The 18,234-nt window shown below is 44.7% G+C and overlaps 1 protein-coding gene across 1 annotated transcript in view; it reads right to left on the reverse strand.

The window, feature by feature from the left end:
• The window catches only part of GYG1 (glycogenin 1), a 39,708-nt gene continuing 21,474 nt past the window's right edge, over positions 1 to 18,234 (reverse strand). Inside the window, exons 6-9 of the mRNA XM_029938761.1 lie at positions 16,291 to 16,417; positions 3,266 to 3,485; positions 1,129 to 1,179; positions 1 to 864 (exon numbers count right to left, since the gene is read on the reverse strand). Coding sequence (XP_029794621.1) covers positions 691 to 864; positions 1,129 to 1,179; positions 3,266 to 3,485; positions 16,291 to 16,417 — 572 coding nt within the window. The 3' untranslated portion in view covers positions 1 to 690. The remainder of the gene's footprint in view (positions 865 to 1,128; positions 1,180 to 3,265; positions 3,486 to 16,290; positions 16,418 to 18,234) is intronic.

Below are 18,234 nucleotides of genomic sequence, written 5' to 3' on the forward strand. Positions count from 1 at the left end.
TATGGCAATAAGTCTTTATTTCATACAGGGTGCCGCTGCAGGTAGCCGTCAGAGAACACATGGCTGTTTACAGACACACAGAACTGAACAAAAGCGTTGTTTTAGCATGCCATAAACTGTACAGAAAACTGGTGACTTCAGACACTACAACTAGGGAAATAAAATGGGTTAACGCCATCTGTTGATAGGTTGAGGAGTCGGTCACTCAGCAGTGTTGTAGGCTGTCTTTACCTGAAAGCACGATTACAATCGCTCTGGCGGCCTCTGGGCAATTCTAAAATGCGGGTCTAGTCAAAGGTACGACAGCAAGCAAGAGATAGACACCCTGTCCCGTCCTAAGGGAGACGGACTGAGAGGCTGCCTTGGCAGGTTTTAGGGTCGATACAGCCATTTTAATAGTTTGAGTTTCCCTTACCACATATGTTGGCAGTCAGCAAAATTAAGAATTTCTGACCCATTTGCTGAAGAAGCCTATGGTTAAAAAGCAGAACGCTGTCCACATAACAGAACTGCTACTTCACACTTTTGCCCAGTTCTCACCTGTTGTCCTGCAAAATCCCCTCATCTGATGAATTTTAATTTTAGCAAAGCTTCTAGCAACTGTAAGACCTTTCTTAACCCAGCTCTAGATACTAAGTATCCGAAACAAGTGCTTGTGAAATGGGTGTCCATGGGAAAATGGCAGCGTTTCTACTGGAGGTAAGTGTCAAGTTTCCTCTTGATGTTGTCAAAGGAATCTGCTCCCATGTAATCGGCCTGGCCCTGTTCCCACCGCTCCTTCCGTTCTTCCGAGGACACAAAAGGCTGTGCTGTGGCCGGGATCTCCCCAAGGGACAGATGTGATACGGCTCCCGAGACACCTTCCTAAAAAGGAGAGCATAATCACACTCCTTGAGAGCTGAAAACCAGACTGTTTTAAAGAACGCAGGAAGTTGAAGAAGGTGAGAAAAGCCAGGATGAATTATCATGCAAAGTAGCAAAAACTGAAAAGCATTACATGAAACAAACAAAAAAGACACAGAAATACAAAGGTCATATGATTTTTTCCTAACAAAATGAAGACTTCTGGACTCGGTGAAAACATTGAGAAAACAAAGTAATTAGGGTTAATGTTTAAGTTCTGCATACCTTTCTACAGAAGCCACAAGAGAAAGCCAGTGTATAGACCAAGTCTGAAAGCTGCAAACAGTTCATTAGAAAGTGTAAGATGGATGGACAAGGGAACACAAGTCTCACGATAAAATTCTCGATCTGTGTGGGCCCTGAAAGGTTGAGAACTTAAACAAAATGATACCCGAGTTTAAGCATCAGAAAGAACCTAACCAGAGAGCCGCACCACACACACAAGCTGTCACGTTATAAATGTGAGAGCTAAATGGTTCGAGACTATGCACCAAACGTCTCCGCCTGTTCAAGCTTGTTATCAAGCAGCATCTTATCCTGTAGCTTGTGTTAGTTTCATTTGCTTAATCTGGAACAACTGTTTCAATTCCCATCGCTTTTGCTTGGTTCCTAAGTCTCAGTCCTGGGGTTGTGGAAGAAACGGTAAATGTGCAGGATATGGAGGAAACCTACCCTACATTAAATTAGATTCTCATTACTTCTAGAAAGGCAATTAACTTCAAGTGTACAATAAAAGAGTATCAAAACTATTCTTCAAAAAGCTCTGAGGTGAGAAGGTATTAGAACTAGCAGAGAAAAAGGAAGGTGAATGAATACATACAGGCGCTGCTTTTAACAGAGAAAACGGCAGAACAGAGTTTTTGACTACTGGTTTTTGTTGCTATATATATGTGAGTGTATACGTGTGTGTATATACTGAAACTCCAAAGTATTTGGGCAGATTCCATGGGATTATTTTATAGCTGAAGCAACATAAGTCCTTACCCTACATTACCCTGCCTTTGCTTCCACTTGCAACGGGATTGATGCAGGGAGGTTCTCCCAGAATTCTCTACTTCATGATGTTTTTCAGAAGGTAGCAGTCTTGCAGACTTAGATTTGAGTCCCAGTTCTGCTTCGGATGAGTATGTTATACAACCAGCAGAAGTTAGGCCTCAGTTAACTTTAACATACAAAAAAGGGCACAGTAACAATAATTTTTGATAAATTGTATGGGTTCTATAATAGCCAACTTTCTTCAAGCACTTTGTGCCTGGCAACATTCCAAGTACTGTACAAGTATTATTTCATGGTCCATATAAAGCAATTAGAGTAATAATGTTAGTGGTACTTATTTTTCCCTTTCTCCATTTTATAGATTGGTTTAAGTGCTAGTAAGTAAAATGGCTAAAATCTCTTCTATGGCTAATAAAAGGATCTCTTACAACCTTTCAGCCTCTTATAATTAGAGCAAGGTAATTAACTGATTAGTTAGACTTGATTATGATTCACTCATTGAATTCTATTCTTTATATATCTTAATTATGCAGCATAAAAGTATAATTTCTCATCTTCCAATTTTTCCAAAAGAATAAACCTCAGAGTAAAATAAAATAAAATAAAATAAAGTCAGAAGAGGCTAAACAGTTTGTTGTTTTAACTGTTCATGTCATCTCCCTCTTACAAGATTTCTTTTTCAAGATCCTATGTAACCACAAGAGCACAAACACAGCAAACCATAATCCTAAAAAAGTATCTGTTGTTGCATGTTCATGTTATTGTGATGGTCACTGAAAATACATTCTTCTAAGCAGAGGGCAAAAATATCTAGACTTTAAGAATAATCTCAGAACCTCAGGATAATGAGCTAAGATTTCTGTAGGATTACATATGGATACACACACACACACACACACACACACACACACACACACATAGATGTATAAGCCTCTAAAACCCTTTCTTATGCTCTCAGATCTAACGAAGTTTGCCACAAAATCTACTTTCAGTCTTTGCTGGCACTATTTCTCCCCTCTAAGATGGACAATTTTTTTATATAAAAATTCTTTTTATTTATTTACTTATTTATTTAAATTTAAATTCAAATTAGTTAACATACAGTGTAGTATTGGCTTCAGGAGTAGAACCCAGTGATTCATCTCTTACATAGAACACCCAGTGCTCATTCCAACAAGCGTCCTCCTTAATGCCCATCACCCGTGTAGCCCATCCCCCCACTCATTTCCCCTCCAGCAACCCTCAGTTTGTTCTCTACTTAAGAGTCTCCTATGGTAAAATACCACTAAATACTCGACCTCTACCAGTATACCAAGTTTTAAAGAATACAGGATTAAATTACCTGAAAGGAAAAAACAGCACCTACCACACTTAGGTACGAGTGGGGGTCTTTGACAAGGCCGAAGTGTTGAAGCAGAGGTAAAACGTTGGTGGTGAAGATGTCCCACCACAGGCTGAGAAACTCTGGATGAGTTATGGTGGGATCATGGGACTCGCTTTTGACACTTTTTGTTTTAGGATCGTAAGTGTAATTCCATGGTTTGATTCGCCCCAGGAAATGCACAACTTTGGCATTCGCACCAAATCTGCCAAGAGAACACAAGTTGAAGCCATTAGTGGATTCCGAGCCCGGACAAAAAGATGAACAGCACTCTGTTCTGTAGCCTGAACACTGCACCTTCCACCTTGCAGTAGCAGTTGGAGAAGAGCTTAAGCTCATGGACAAACTTTTAGACATACTTGTAAAATTATTCAATTGTAAAGTATACATGAAAATCTAAAAGTAGCGTCGGATCCGTGCAACAACCGACACACCAGTCCCCTGCAGGAAAGTTACGACGCTTGGTCAGCCATTTGGTATTAGCTGGTAACACCAACAACGCCTGTGCCCCTGACCCAGGAGCTCAGGTGCTGGGCACACATCCTAAAGCCGATGTGCCACAGGAGACGTCATCAGGATGTTCACAGCAGCAGCACTGTTTGAAACAGTCATCACTGGAAACAACCCAAGTGGCCATCGCTTAGTAGGTTAAGAATGTTCAGCAAGTGTTCACTCCTGTTCCCAGTCTCCACAGGGGGAGTTTCCTGCCTCACTGATAATTGGGCATGCGCGCAGCACTTGCCTTTGGCGATGAAATGGGGGCAAAAGTGACACTGCCTTCTTAAAAAACAAACAAACAAACAAACAACAAAAACCCCTGCTCAGTTCTGTTGCTTCTCTCTGATGAAGCTGTGACCGCCTCCAGTAGAAGGGAGAAGACCCATGGAGCAGATGTGGATCAAACTGGTGGCCTGGTGCCAAGCCCTGCTGAGGTGACGAAAGCTGCCCCAGCCCATCCACCAAAGTATGAGCAAGACATGCATATTTACTGTTGAATGTCACTGAGATTTTATGGTTACTTGTCCATTTTATCTTTTATTTTTTAAATATTTATTCTTGAGAGAGAGAGAGCGAAAGGAACAGGGTCGGAGAGAGAGGGAGACACAGAATCTGAAGCAGGCTCCAGCCTCCGAGCTGTCAGCACAGAGCCCGATGTGGGGCTCAAACCCACAAACTGCGAGATCATGACCTGAACCAAAGTTGGATGCTTAACTGACTGATCTACCCCATTTAATCTTTTTAAAGGACAACTGTGATATATCCAGATCGTGGAATATAATATAGCAGTGAAACCAAACAAATTATAGCTAATGTAGCAAATGGATGAATTTAAAAATATGAAAAATTCAAATTCAAATAGACATACATATGAATCACTTACATGATGCAAAACATAGTAGTGCTTAAAGAGTAGAAACTGTGATCAATGTGTCATGACGTTAGTTATCTCTGGGGGAACAGACACAGGGGCTTCCGAGGTACTGGTTTTGTTCTACTTTTTAACATGGATAAAAAAACACCCACATTTTTTATACATACCCTTCCGTGTATACACTGCATCTCACAAGAGTATCTTAAAAAGACTAAGAGTTAAAGAGCAGTCCTGTTCCGGCTGGAGGAAATCTAGGTATATAAAACCAAATAATAAAGGTGAATATAACATGTGCCAAAAGAGAGATGGGAACGGCGGGCGCCCTGGGACTGCAGAGGCCGGGGGTCATGAGGGCAGGTTCGGTGGGGCAGGGACGTACAGCCTGCTGGGGGGCTGGCGACAACATGGAGAATTGTAGGCGGGGAGATAGCGAGTGCTGAGCATGTGTGGCTTAGACCGAGGCTCCGCCCAGCGGAGCCAAAGAACAAACTCTGCTAGGAAAGGAGGAGCAGGACAGGTCCGTGGGTGTTGGACTCCAGTGTTGAATTTTACTGGATTTATCCTATAGGCAACCAAAGTAGCTGAGCATGATGTACAGACTGAAACAATACAAACTCTATTCATGTAACTTCTCTGATCTTAAAAAAAATTTTTGGCTTTCATGGCAAAGACCTATTACATAGCTCTCACTATCTGAGAGTTTCCTATGTTTGGGGCCCGAATTCTGTTAGGAACATGCCTGGGAACATTAACGGTCTAGCATGCTAGACCTTACTACTGTGTGAACAGAGGCCCTTCGAGGCCCGTGAGTTGCCCTTAGCTCCACAGCTATTAAGTGGCAGAAAAACGATTTGGCACAGTTCTGCCTCTTTCTTAAGTCTGTCCTCTTACCAATCCTACCGTACTGCCACTCCAAAACTGAGAAAAATAGAGCCTATTGTAAACTTCCTCCTAAGACCGCTGGACTTTTTCACAGTAGATACCTGGTATCCCCAAGTTTACTCTTGGTATTTTGCACACACATGCACATGCCCACAGGTGCACACACACATGCATACAAACACTCTCAATTTTTTCCTTAAAAGGATAGAAGTCAAAAAGCTCAAAATTTGTGCAGACAGGACTGTTAAACTAAATAAGCATCTGTTACACATATAAGGCACTATGCTCCGCGCATGACCCCAAAAGGTGTCCATCCCAACAGGGAGAGGGGTCATCTAACGTAAAAAATAAGAAGCAAGAGTACAAAAGAGGCAACAAGGCAGGGCTATCAGGGCAATGCTGACATTAGGGGCTATGGAAATGCCAAAGCAGTTAGTGCAGGTGGGGATTTTCAGAAGAGGCTTCGCAGGACCCGGGTAAGATGGCACAGTTACGGCCCTTCGACCAACGTCCTGATGGCGATGGGGGAGCCCAGCCCTGAGACCTGATGCTGTGTGTGATGTGGGGCTGGGGGGCACTGCCTCACCTACCACACAAACACACCTAAAACCAGAAGAGAGCACGTGTGAAAGAACAGGGGTTGCCTCCGCCTTCTCAGACATCCCCCCTCCTGACTCGTCCTGCCTGGAGCAGGAAGGAGCACTTGCGTGCTCCTAGAGCAACTGGCCATTAATTTCAATCCATGGTTTTGCCTAGCCCTAATATGAATGTCACACAGTCATTACATGAGAGGTAATATACTACCTAAAATATATTAAAACGTGAATACAGCCGAAAGTCTTCCTAACTTGCTCTCCGGACAGTCTGCAAGAGACCAGGCAGGAGAAACAGCAAGAGCTAACATAAATGGAGCCTCACACGTACCAGACGCTGGTTAACATCTGCACGGTTTAGCTCATTTAATCTCCAAAACAACCATGTGAGGAAACCAAGGCATGAAGCAATGCCTTGTCTAGGATCCCACGGCTAGTGAGCGACAGGGCTGGGATCCCACCCAGGCAGTCTGGTTCCCGAGCCAAGGTTCTTAACCACAAGTAGGCTGTTACTGAAAGACACTCCCAGAAATATAAGGACGTCATCTGAGGGTGACATCTGTTACTTCAGGAATTCCCTGCCTACAGATGGTCAGTCTGAAAGGTGGAAAGGATGTGCTCAGTGAACCCTAGAAATACTCCAAATACAGTCAAAGACAGAGCAAAATTACTACTAGGAAATAAACTACAAAACAAGCAACTTAGTACTGCCGAAGACAGACTGTTCCCAGGTTCGGTTTGCACAAAGGTCAGGGAAGGCGGGCGGGAACAAGAACGAGAAATGGACGGCGGTGTGCTTAGGACCAGCAGCCAACCCCTACGTGGACTGTGCTAGACAGTGTCACAGGGGCACCTCAGCTCCTCCAGCATCTCACTCCATGCCTGGGCCTTAAAGCTCATGCGGAGGCAGGGCCCGGTGCCCAGTGCGGCGCAGAATGCCACTGGGGTCTGCAAACATGGCCCAGTGAGACTGCCCCGTCTCAAGGCAGGAGTCTACACTTCTGACCCTGGCTCTGTCTGTGCTCAGGCGCCTCTGCAAACTGCCTGGCGACTGGGCTTCGTACTGGTTAGATTCCACCCCATGTGGCTCATGCCTTCCCCTTTGCAGGTGAACAGAAACCCCATTCGGGGACAGTCCACACCCTGCACTTCACTGTGGCTCAGGCCTGCACTCCACCTTCGTGAAGCTGTGATCCCTGAGTGTCTCCTTAATGTGAAGTCGTGGATACCTTCCCTCTGTGGCTAGAGGGAGGATCTCCCTTTCTCAAAATTACCTTCTTTACCTGTTCTATCCTAACACCATGAAAAACTTGCATCCGCTGCACCATCTGGTCGGACGGCAGTCTTAGTTTGAAGAAAGGCCCTGAGAAGCCTGCCTGAGGCGGAATCGGGGATGATGAGGGTCCTGAATGAGACGGAGCTGCCTTGGTGCCCAACAGCCAGGGATTCCCTGGTGCCGGTAAGATGGGGGGAGGGGCAAGAGGTGAGCAGGACTGTGGAGGTGTGATGTAACCGCCCAACAGGGGCTCCCAAATTTCAGGAAAAACAAAATGAACCATAAAATGCATGGTGTGAATAGGTTCTTATTGCGGCCCAGGGGTACCAAGGGGCAGACCAAAAAGAGCTCATGGGGATTCAGGAGTGTTACAGCCAAAGATGCAGGTGAGAGGAAGTAAGGCAGGTGCTGGGGAACACAGGAGTCATGCGCAGGCTCCAGAGGTCAGGAGCTCAGGCCATGATTGGCCCTACCTCTGTGCGGTAAAGGAGGGGGACTCTTTTTTACAAGTTCTGAGGTATTTCTTTAACCTAACTGCCACACACCAAACATATCTATGGAATGAGTAGGGGTAGGAGCAAAACAAGTTTTAGAGCAAGGATTCTTTATGAGAAGGGCAGGCCTGGGCGAGTCACTGAATGTGGAAGGTTCCGGCCAGCCCACAGGGCCTTTGAGGGTGGGAGGATGGGGGCAGGGTGCAATGCAAGGCGGCTGCTGAGTGGGAAACATGGGCCCCAACAGGCCGGTGGGAGGGACGTGAAGACAGACCTGCAGGTTTGCATAAGGTGGTCACACGCAGCAGTGCTCCTGGAGATCACCTAGGGCCGCCCTTGACTTGATAGAAGCGGGCCGTTGGGCTAACACTGGCCACTTTATAGGATGGTTCATGAGTTGTATCAGTAAAACTACATAACTGTGCTCTAGCTGTACAGACAGAACAGTATTTATTTACACAGCAAAGCAGCCTCAAGGGCTTGCTCTATTAACTTTCATAATAAAACACTTTGTTTGCAAAACAAAAGAGCAAAAGGTCTAAAACACTTTTTGTATCTAGTTTCAATTAATCTAGTTATGAATTTCATGTATTTATGTTTGTCTTAATCCTGCTTCCCAAGGAATGTTTTTAAATATTATTTTCTATCTTTTTAATCAATTCTACTTTTCAATTATTTATGAAAATCCAAAATAGCCATATCAAAATGAAGTAAAAGCACAGGTCATAACTGACAAGGGAAATTGCTTTTTGTTTAAAATAGTATTTTAGCCTGGCGCACCTGGGTGGCTCAGCTGGTTGAGAGTCTCTTGATTTCGGCTCAGGTCATGATCTCACGATAAATCGTGGGATCGAGCCCTACGTGTGCCCTTTCCAGCTCTCCCATACACACACTCTCTCAAGAAAAAAAAAAATTCCGCCTAAATCCAATTTGGGGATATTCTTACAGGAGGGTAAACTCAGGGTATTTTTCTAATTCTCTCTCCCACCAAAAGCAACAATCAGGTACTGGTTCGAATTTATGTCACCTGGCTAAAAGCAAAATAGTTAGCTAATGAATAAGGAGAAATACTGATGTCAAAAGATCAAGTTCAACTGACCTCAGTGCAGAACAAGGACCACAGACTCCCTGCCTGATTTATCGACCAATTTTACCAGCCAGGAACAAAACAAACAAACAAACAAAACGTTGGGTACATATTACAATTGTCTCTAAATTACTGAAAGCCATTCACTCTGACCCAGTAATGGGGATTTGTCTCAGCTTGCATACATCTCTTAAAATAAGTGTTCTAATTTTAACTTGACAGAATCTCAAAAGAGACGTCCAGATCACAAGACATAGTTTGAACCCGAGCCAGCAATAATACTGCTTATGTTAGCCGTTAAAATAATCCCTGTGACCTGATGTTACCAAAAGATCAGATAGAATTTTCAGGACTAGTTTAGCAGCTGGTAACGTGTGGCTAAGACGACAGAAGTGCTCAGCACGGAAAAGGAACTACCTCTGTGACAGTGCACACAGGAGCCGTTTTACTTCTCACGAAGCATTCTACGTGTGGTGTTCAATTTGGTGCCAAGAACAAGGAACACGGTACCGCTTGTGAGACCTCTCCCTGGGAAATGAGGGGCGCTGCCAGCTGCCCACCTCAGTGACTCCTGATCTCTGGCCCACGGCCGCTCACTCCTGCACCTTCCGATGCACAATCCCCTCTCTCACCATCAGCCAGCCACCTTTCCCCTCTCCCCCACTCACAGTCTGAATCATGAGCCCAGTGCCCAGGGGGTGTGCTGGCCATGCAGGGGGAGGAGTCAGTTTGGTGAAGGAGACCACAGAGCACAAGTGAATACATGTCCCATCACCGGAAGACAGGGGACACATAAGCAGAAAACATCTGTGGCCACCAGGGACCCGCCTGATTTTTCCTTGCCTTTCAAGCTAAACAACCTTTCCCACTCTGGAAAGCAGATCAGTACTCAAATGTGGACGTTAATAACCTAGACTAGGGCCTAGTCAACTACTTCATCTACCAGGGTGGCCTGTCCTCAGAGTAGGCCTGGCCACCAGGGAGACTTTCCTGGTAGCATGTCAATCTCAGCGACTCCTGGTTGACTGCCGGCTCATTTATTATTCAACCAAAAAATATACCCACCTACTTTCATCTGTATCCATACCCTCTGCCTTCCTTTGTGTTACAAGAACTGAACTGTCCTGGCTCGTATCTGATGTGAACTTCTCCATTTGTGCACCAGGACAAAGGCACGACTTCAGTTTGTCTCCCTTCAGTTTGCTGCATGATTCGTGCACTCACTCTTGCCCTTCTTGATCATGCCCATCAATATACCAATATGCTCACACTTCTCCCACCTTTAAAAAAAAAAAAAACCACCTCTACCACCCTCTCTGGATCCTATATCCCTATCTAGCTCCCAACCAATTTCTCTGCTCCCTTTCAAAGAGGATGCTTCATGGGGTGCCTGGATGGCTCAGTCAGTTGAGCATCCGGCTTCAGCTCAGGTCATGATCTCATAGTTCTGGGTTTGAGCCCCGCGGCAGGTTCTGTGCTGACAGCTACCTCAGAGCCTGGAGCCTGTCTTTGGATTCTGTGTCTCCCTCTCTCTCTCTCTGACCCTCCCCTGCTCACGCGGTTTCTCTCTCTCTCAAAAATAAATAAAAACATTAAAAAATATTTTAAAGAGAATGCTTGAGAAGAGCTGCCTACATCCCCAGCCTCCGATTCTCCCCTCTTGGACCCACTGCAACCTGGCTTCCTCCCACCACTCCACCAGACACGCTCTTGTCAAAGTCACCGGTGAGCTCCACACTCTAGGTCAGCGCCCATTCTAACTATCCTCTTCTCTGACTTGTCACAGCATCTGCAACAGAGGGATCCCTCCTTCCCCCTTGGAACGCTTTCTTTGGCTAGCAGGTGCAGCACCTCACTGTCATGGGTCTCCCCTGGCCTCACCATTCCTAGTCTCAGGCCCCTTCTCCTCCCCATTTTCCCGATTCAGGACTTCCAGCACTCTTCCTACATCATTACTCTTTGGATTATCCCGTCCTGTCTCACGGCTATTAAATATCACATACATGCTGACGCCCCATACATGTGTCTCACCCAGACCTCTCTCAACTCCCCACTCTTACATCTACTGACTATTCTACACTTTCACTAGGAACCTCAATCCTAATACAACCAAACCCTGATACACACAATACATCTCTGGTATTGCTCCCACAAATCTGTTTCCCCCAGTCTTCTCTGTCTCAGGGAATGGCAACCTTTTTACTCCAATTGCACAAGGTCCCAAACCTATAACAGTCATCAGACAGCTTTCTCCCACATCCCACCAAATATATGATTTTTTTCAAAAGAAACTGAAAATCTAGGTTTCATGAGAAATTTCCTGATTTTTAAGCATTGGCAACTGAGTCCAAAAAAAAAAAAACAAACTATGTAAGGAAGACAAAAATACATCTGACGGACAAATATCGTTGGCAACCCACTAGTCTGAGACCTCAGAGGAAGGTATGTCTTCTGCTCAATCCACACGCTCTTCCCCCTCCTGTGAGCTCCATCTCCTACTGAGGCATTTCTCACTCACACCTCTGCCCACGGGGTATCACTCCGGTGCCCTTTTTGCCCATTGTCAGAGCTGCTTCTAATGGCTGGGCTGGGTCTGATGGGGAAGCTTCTCTCTTGGTGATAAGGGCTGAGATAGGGGAGTGGAATGAAGAGCTGAGGACAGATCATCTGATAAAGAGAGATGAGGTCAGAATGAGCAGATGGCTATGCTGGAAACCGGGGTACCTGGGGCCCAACAGGCATTACTGACACCCTAAAGGAGGAACAAGGCGGCCATGCAACCACTGCTTAATTCTTCTCCAATGCTCAAGTCACCACCAACTGACATACAGGAAACCCCCCACAGGTAAGCGGATGAAGCCAATTGGACTCTAGCTCCCTCACTCATCTTTGCAGCCCCCTGGGAGCAGACTGTGGGGCACCAGCTACGTGCTGCAGGCCTACCAACTGCACGAACAGGTGAGTGAACAAACAGAAGGCAGGAAAAATGAGACTGATCCAAACTACAGGGTCTCAGGGTTTTAGGTTAAGATTAAGAGTGTGAAAGTAATGAGAACAGAAAGGCTATGTCTTCAAGGACAATAGTCACAGTGTGGAGCTGGACCCAAGGGTGTCTCAGGGGCCAAGGGAAAAAAAATCAAATCAGAAATACACAACAAACGGAATTCAGGAGACCAAAGGTTCAATTTCATTTTTGGAAAACACTGATTTCAAAGAGGTCTGATAAGGTCTTAGTGAATAAGCCACACTCTTGAAAAAGAAATAATGGATATAACTATCCTCAGAAGAATTTAAAGCAGTCAACAAGTGGAGAAACAAATCTTTTAGGTCTGTAGACCTTCTTTCTAAGACTGGACCAGGCCAGGTCTCAGATCACAGCTGAACTCAAGTAAAAAGATAAAGTCAAAATATTTGGAAATTATTTGGTAAAACAAGTTCTGCAGTCAATCAGTATGACTGACTAATTTGCAAGGCAATTTGAAGCAAAACCAGGAAATTCTTTCTCTTTGCTTTAGGCCCATTTTCTATAGCATGAAATACCATGAACAACTTTCAGTCAGTGGATAGAATAGAAAGTGAAAATGGAAGTAAATGACTGATTTTTTAAAAGGCTAATGAGATTTTGCCTAGCACTATGCACCAGTGAAATTCTAAGCTACATCAATGAAACAGACCCTCTAGATGGAGAAAACTTAAAAGAAACTAATGTTGACTAAAAGCCTCCTATTTTCCTAAACATTATGCTAGGCACTTTCAGAAATATCATTTCATTAAGAAATGTATTTATGAACTTTTTCCTCAATATATATATATATAATAAATTACCTTAAAAAGTACTAAACCAAGCATTTTAGCTCTCAAATTATGTTGTGTTAAAGAGGGTCTTCTATTATAGAAAACAGTACTAATTTTGTTTTTCAGAAGCTAGATTCGAACATTCATTCAAAGTGGTAGAACCATTAAATGTGCTTCCTTTATGTTCTATCCAAATGGTATGCAGAGAAAGGCATTAGAAATGCTACCTTCAGGTGCCTGGGTGGCTCAGTTGATTAAGCATTGGACTTCAGCTCAGGTAATGATCTTATGGTTTGTGGGTTTAAGTTCTGCATTGGGCTCTGTGTTCCAGCTCAGAGCCTGGAACCTGCTTCCGATTCTGTGTGTCCCTCACTCTCTGTCCACCCCTGCTAGCTCGTGTTCTCTTTCTCTTTCTTTCTCTCTCAAAAACAAACATAGAAAAAAATCCTACCTCCATGGCTCAAACTCATGAAAAATAGGATTCATATTAGCCCATTCTTTAGCAAAAATTTCACATAATAGCAAGGCTGCACTGTTATAAGGCCTCTTGGTGACCTCATGCATGGCGCGTGGTCGCTTGGAGCTGGACAAATTCTCACTTCTTCTGCAAAGCGCAAACTGCTCTGAACCACTCCACAGTTTCTCACGTTCCCTGCCACTACACATATGCTGTCCTAGTGAAGGCCACCACACCCAGGGCACTCAGTCCTGGAGACCCCCAACACCACTCTGAGCCCAGCAATGGAGCTTCACATTCATGCTGGGCTGCCAGAGGTCTACAGGGCAATCTGTGGAGTAGTCATGGCAGGCCCCATGTTCATGATCATCCTGTTTCGCTTAAAAGATCTGGGTCACAATTTTGCATTATATGTTTGCATAATGCAAAAGAAAAAAAATAACTGTCTTTTTTAGCTCTTCCCAACTGTATGATAAAGGTCATGGAGACGGATCTCTCTGTAAGAAAACAAAAACAGTTTCTGGCAGAGGGAAGGGAAAAATGAGTTCTCTGATCTGGTTTCAACATTCCTAAATAGGCAGCAATGGGGTGAGACAAAGCATCATCCTGAAAGGTCTCCTCACAGTAATGTGGGGCTGGCACCCTCCAGGGCGGACTGTACACAATCAGCAGTGGCTCCTATCAGGCCACAGGCCAGCTGTCGTGCAGCTAATGGATGGAGTTGCGCCCAGCGTCCCCAGTGGTTCATATACTCTACAGTTAGAGCAATAAACCGAGATTTCCAAAATCAGCATTCATTTGTTGAGCCAGGAAGAAGAAACCATCTTAACCAGTTCCACTGTTTAGATCTCAAACTGTTTTTCTGGGAGATTCATTCAGAGTATATAAAACCAACTGGGTTCCTGAGAGAGGGGCCATGGTTCTAGCAAGGAAGTCCATCTTCCCCCCAAAAACTTAAGTCCGCTCTACCTGCTTCTTGTTCGCCTTTGTCAAAACAAAATAAATGCAAGCAGCATCTGTGCAAATCAGGCTATCACTGAAAAGTGCAGCGTGTTCCATTTCAGTAGTAAGGAGAAAATCAGATGGAGTCCAAATGAACTTTAGGGGAGACAGTTGCTAGGCATCAGGGGCCACATTACATGAAAAACACAAATCTTTAAACACTAGGTTGACTCTGTTTGGGAACAGAGACCAACCGGAAGGATATCAGATTCACATCTCAACATATTCATCCCCAGGATACATGCTCACTGTGCAGAATTAAGGGGAATGGTGGGTAGAATCGCTCACACTACTAATTATTCTTGCTCCTTTACCCTCTCATCTTTTTGCCTGCTCAGCCAAATCTAGTCAATTACATTAAGCAACTGCCCTAATATAACAAATTCAGTGCTAGGGGGTGAGGCTATCATGGTCTGCAGAGCACTGTTCAAAGTAGCAGGGTGAGTTGTGAGGCAATGCAAATTAAAAGAATCAGACCCACATTTCCAAGCAAGACAGGTCAGTACTTGACAAGGCCAAGGACTGAGAGGCACAAAACAAATGAATAAAAATGCTTCTCTGAATTCACCCGTTGATCGTGAATCCTATCCCATTCGCTTTACTCAGACCACAGTTGGCATCTTTGAGAGTTTGCCCATTTCATTCTAGAGAGGGAAGACAGGCGAGGAGCTACAACACATCAGAGACATATAGCAAGAGAACAGTTAGGGAGGAAAGAATACAGCATACTTGGAACCTTATCTGCGGGGAAAGTTGACAGAGTTTGCCCAGAAAAGAACAGAAAAGGAAACACTTCTGCCACAGAAAGCTAGACATGCTCATTACCGTGGTGGGAGACTCACAGAAAGGACTTTGGATTATGAAATATGAGGAATGAAATAAAGCCCTTTGTTTTCTGCTCACTCAGGAATGCCCATGTGGGACAGAGACCGGGGAGCTGAGCCCAACTCACTGAAGAGCTCTGCTGCTCAAGGCTGTGTCTCAGATCAACCTGACAGCTTGGCCTCCCTTCAAGAAACCTGAATCATCTTCTTCGTTCAACACCAGTGAGTCAGAGGCTAAAGAACAGGGCTCAGGCCCTCACTGAGACCAAGCACTGCAACTAGGTTGTATTAATTGCTAAATCAGAACCACAGCAGGCGGAGTGCCAAACAAGAAATGCTGCCAGAAACAAGATGTTCACTGAGTGCTCTGTGTATGTATGAATCCACTTCATCCTCATGATTAGTCCAGAAGGTAGGTATTCTTTTCCTTCTCATTTTGCATATGGGAAAATGGGGGCATAAAGCCTAAGCTATGTAGTAGGTAAACAGCAGAGTGACAACACACACCCTGCCTTTGTGGCTTCAGAGACCCCTCTTAGTGCTAGACCACCCCTCCAAAAAAAAGACCAATAATCTGACATTTACTGAGTGCTAAGGGTGGGCCAGGTCCCCTTCTAACCACTACATAGAATTACCTCCCTTAATGATCACAAATAGCTTTGGAGGACACTGAGGCAGAGAAGTTCAGTAACTAGTCTAACTTCTACTGAACTACAAGTTCAGTAACTATTAACCAACCAGGAAGAAGCTATTCCAGAATGTGAACAGAAGTAGTTTGACTCCGCAGCCCCTGCTCTTGACCATGACACCACACTGTTGCCAGCATCTTGCTTAGACTCCATAATAACCACGGAGAAAGCTATGAACACCCTTGTTTTAGAGGTAAGGGAGCTGAAGCTCTACAGCCGATATGAAGCAGAAGCTGGGTTTGTGCCCAGTATGCATGCTTGACCATAAGGTATGGATGACTTATCAGAGGGCCAGGCACTCCAGGAACCAATGGGAACCTTTTCCCATAAGGCAGCTAAGTGCTCTCTGGGTCACTGCAAACAAAGGGATTGATAACCTCACTTTGCCGATACAGGCATGTTTCTCATAAGAGAAATACTTGCATCAAAGTCTCCACTTGTTATTGCCCTCATCATGATCATGAGGAACCCCCAAAATCTTAAATCCCACTCCCCTGCCCTAGAACATCTCCAACAAAAGTTAAACCATTTCCACTTACGCTTTAAATGCTGGGAGGTAGGAGTATATAGAAATGCTGCTTAGGTTATAAATAAATGGCAGGTGTTTTCTGATATCTGTTGTTGCCCAGCCACTAAAAAATGTGTTCAGTAAACCCTGGTCCCCACCTGAAAGAAAAAAAAAATGAATTACAGTCATATACTTCAAAGAGAGGTCAATAATCTTATAGAAATGTATAAATGGATCTTTAAAAACTGGTATGAATTCCACTGTTAAAATAAGAAATTTCATGCTAAACCTACCAAGGTCACTTTTTTTTCATTATTTCACAATACAACATTTACTGAGCAGCTGCTATATGCCAGACATTGTACTAGGTACTAAAGAGTCAACAGTGAACAAAGATGGTCAATATCTTCATGATGGGCAGGGCAGGAGGAGAGAAGATACACTGGTACCAGCAAACTAAGAGTCCATAAACATCATCACACATGGGGAGGAGGGCATCAAAACCAAGTCCTGGGCGCTTTGAGGCGTGTGTGAGTGGTTCAAGACCATCTATGGGTCAGGGACGGCTTCCATGAGGAAGTTGTATTGAAGCCAAGATCTAAGGGGAGTATAGGAGTACTTGACAAACACAGGAGGAGAGAAGGGAAGGCAGACGGTGTTTCAGGCAGAACGGATGTACCAAAGATCTGAGGTGGGCAAGAACATGAAGCTGTGGGAAGACGACCACGAAGGCGGCCTTTGTAAGCGGACTGCAGAATGCAGGAAGGGCTTACATGGCGCCCGCGGGAGTCTCAGAGAGGCGGGCATGGACTAGCGCACACAGGGCTCAGCACAGACTCTATCCCCAGTTAAAGATTTTAGACTTTATGTTAGGAACAATGGGGGAGGGGGAGGGTAGTAAAAAGCAAAAGAACAAACTGGGATAATGGGGTTGTTTTCCAGAGCCCCTGACTGTTGGCTCATCAAGTGACTCAGAAGGACACATCACCTTTCCTACCACCAAGCACACCTCTGGACAGGTCCAGGTCAGTCATCACTGGGCTCACAACTACACAGCATAGTTCACGCTCAGCCCTTGGGGGCTCTTGATCTTCAACTCTTCCTTAGAAAGTGCCAACGATGGAGTACTACATGGCAATGAGAGGGAATGACATATGGCCCTTTGTAGGAAAGTGGATGGACCTTGAGGGTGTCATGCTGAGCAAAGTAAGCCAGGCAGAGAAGGACAGAAACCATATGTTTGCACTCATAGGTCTAGCAGGAAAACAAGAGAGACCTAATGGAGAACCAGGGGGAGCAGAGGAGGGAGAGAGAGTTGGGGAGAGAGAGGGATGCAAAACTTGAGAGACTACTGAATGCTGAGAATGAACTGAGGGCTGAGGGGGAAGGGGGAGGGGGGAAAAGAGGTGGTGATGGTGGTGGAGGGCACTTGGGGGGAAGAGCACTGGGTGTTGTATGGAAACCAATTTGACAATAAAATATTATGGAAAAAAAAAAAGAAAGTGCCAACCATGGCCAGTCATTCAAAAGAAATAATAAAAATCTAAACAGCTAAGCATCTGACTTAAATCATAAACACACAAGTAACTAAACAGGCCACTAAGCCACCTCAAAACATATTCTGCTAAATAGCCCACGTCCTTTCTGTTTCAGGCTCATGAGAGCTCGGAAAACATGAACAGAGCCAGAGTCTTCCTATACAGCAAACCAGTCGTTTGGATGTCTGGGTGTGTGTACATATGGATGAGTGTATTTGTGTGTGTGTGTGTGTGTGTGTGTGTGTGTGTGTGTGTGTGTGTGTGTGTGTGTACAGGAGATGGCAGGCAGGGAGAGAATCCTGCCTTTTTGAAATATGAGACTAGTAACCTGAGCAGTTACTTCCCTCAGTCTGCTTTGCCTGAAGACTCAGTTTCCCTCCTAAATACACAGCAGGCTCAACTGGCTGTCATTATTATTTGGTTTTCACTGGTTTTGA

This window comes from Suricata suricatta, chromosome 5 (assembly GCF_006229205.1).
Source record: "Suricata suricatta isolate VVHF042 chromosome 5, meerkat_22Aug2017_6uvM2_HiC, whole genome shotgun sequence".
NCBI lineage: Eukaryota > Metazoa > Chordata > Mammalia > Carnivora > Herpestidae > Suricata > Suricata suricatta.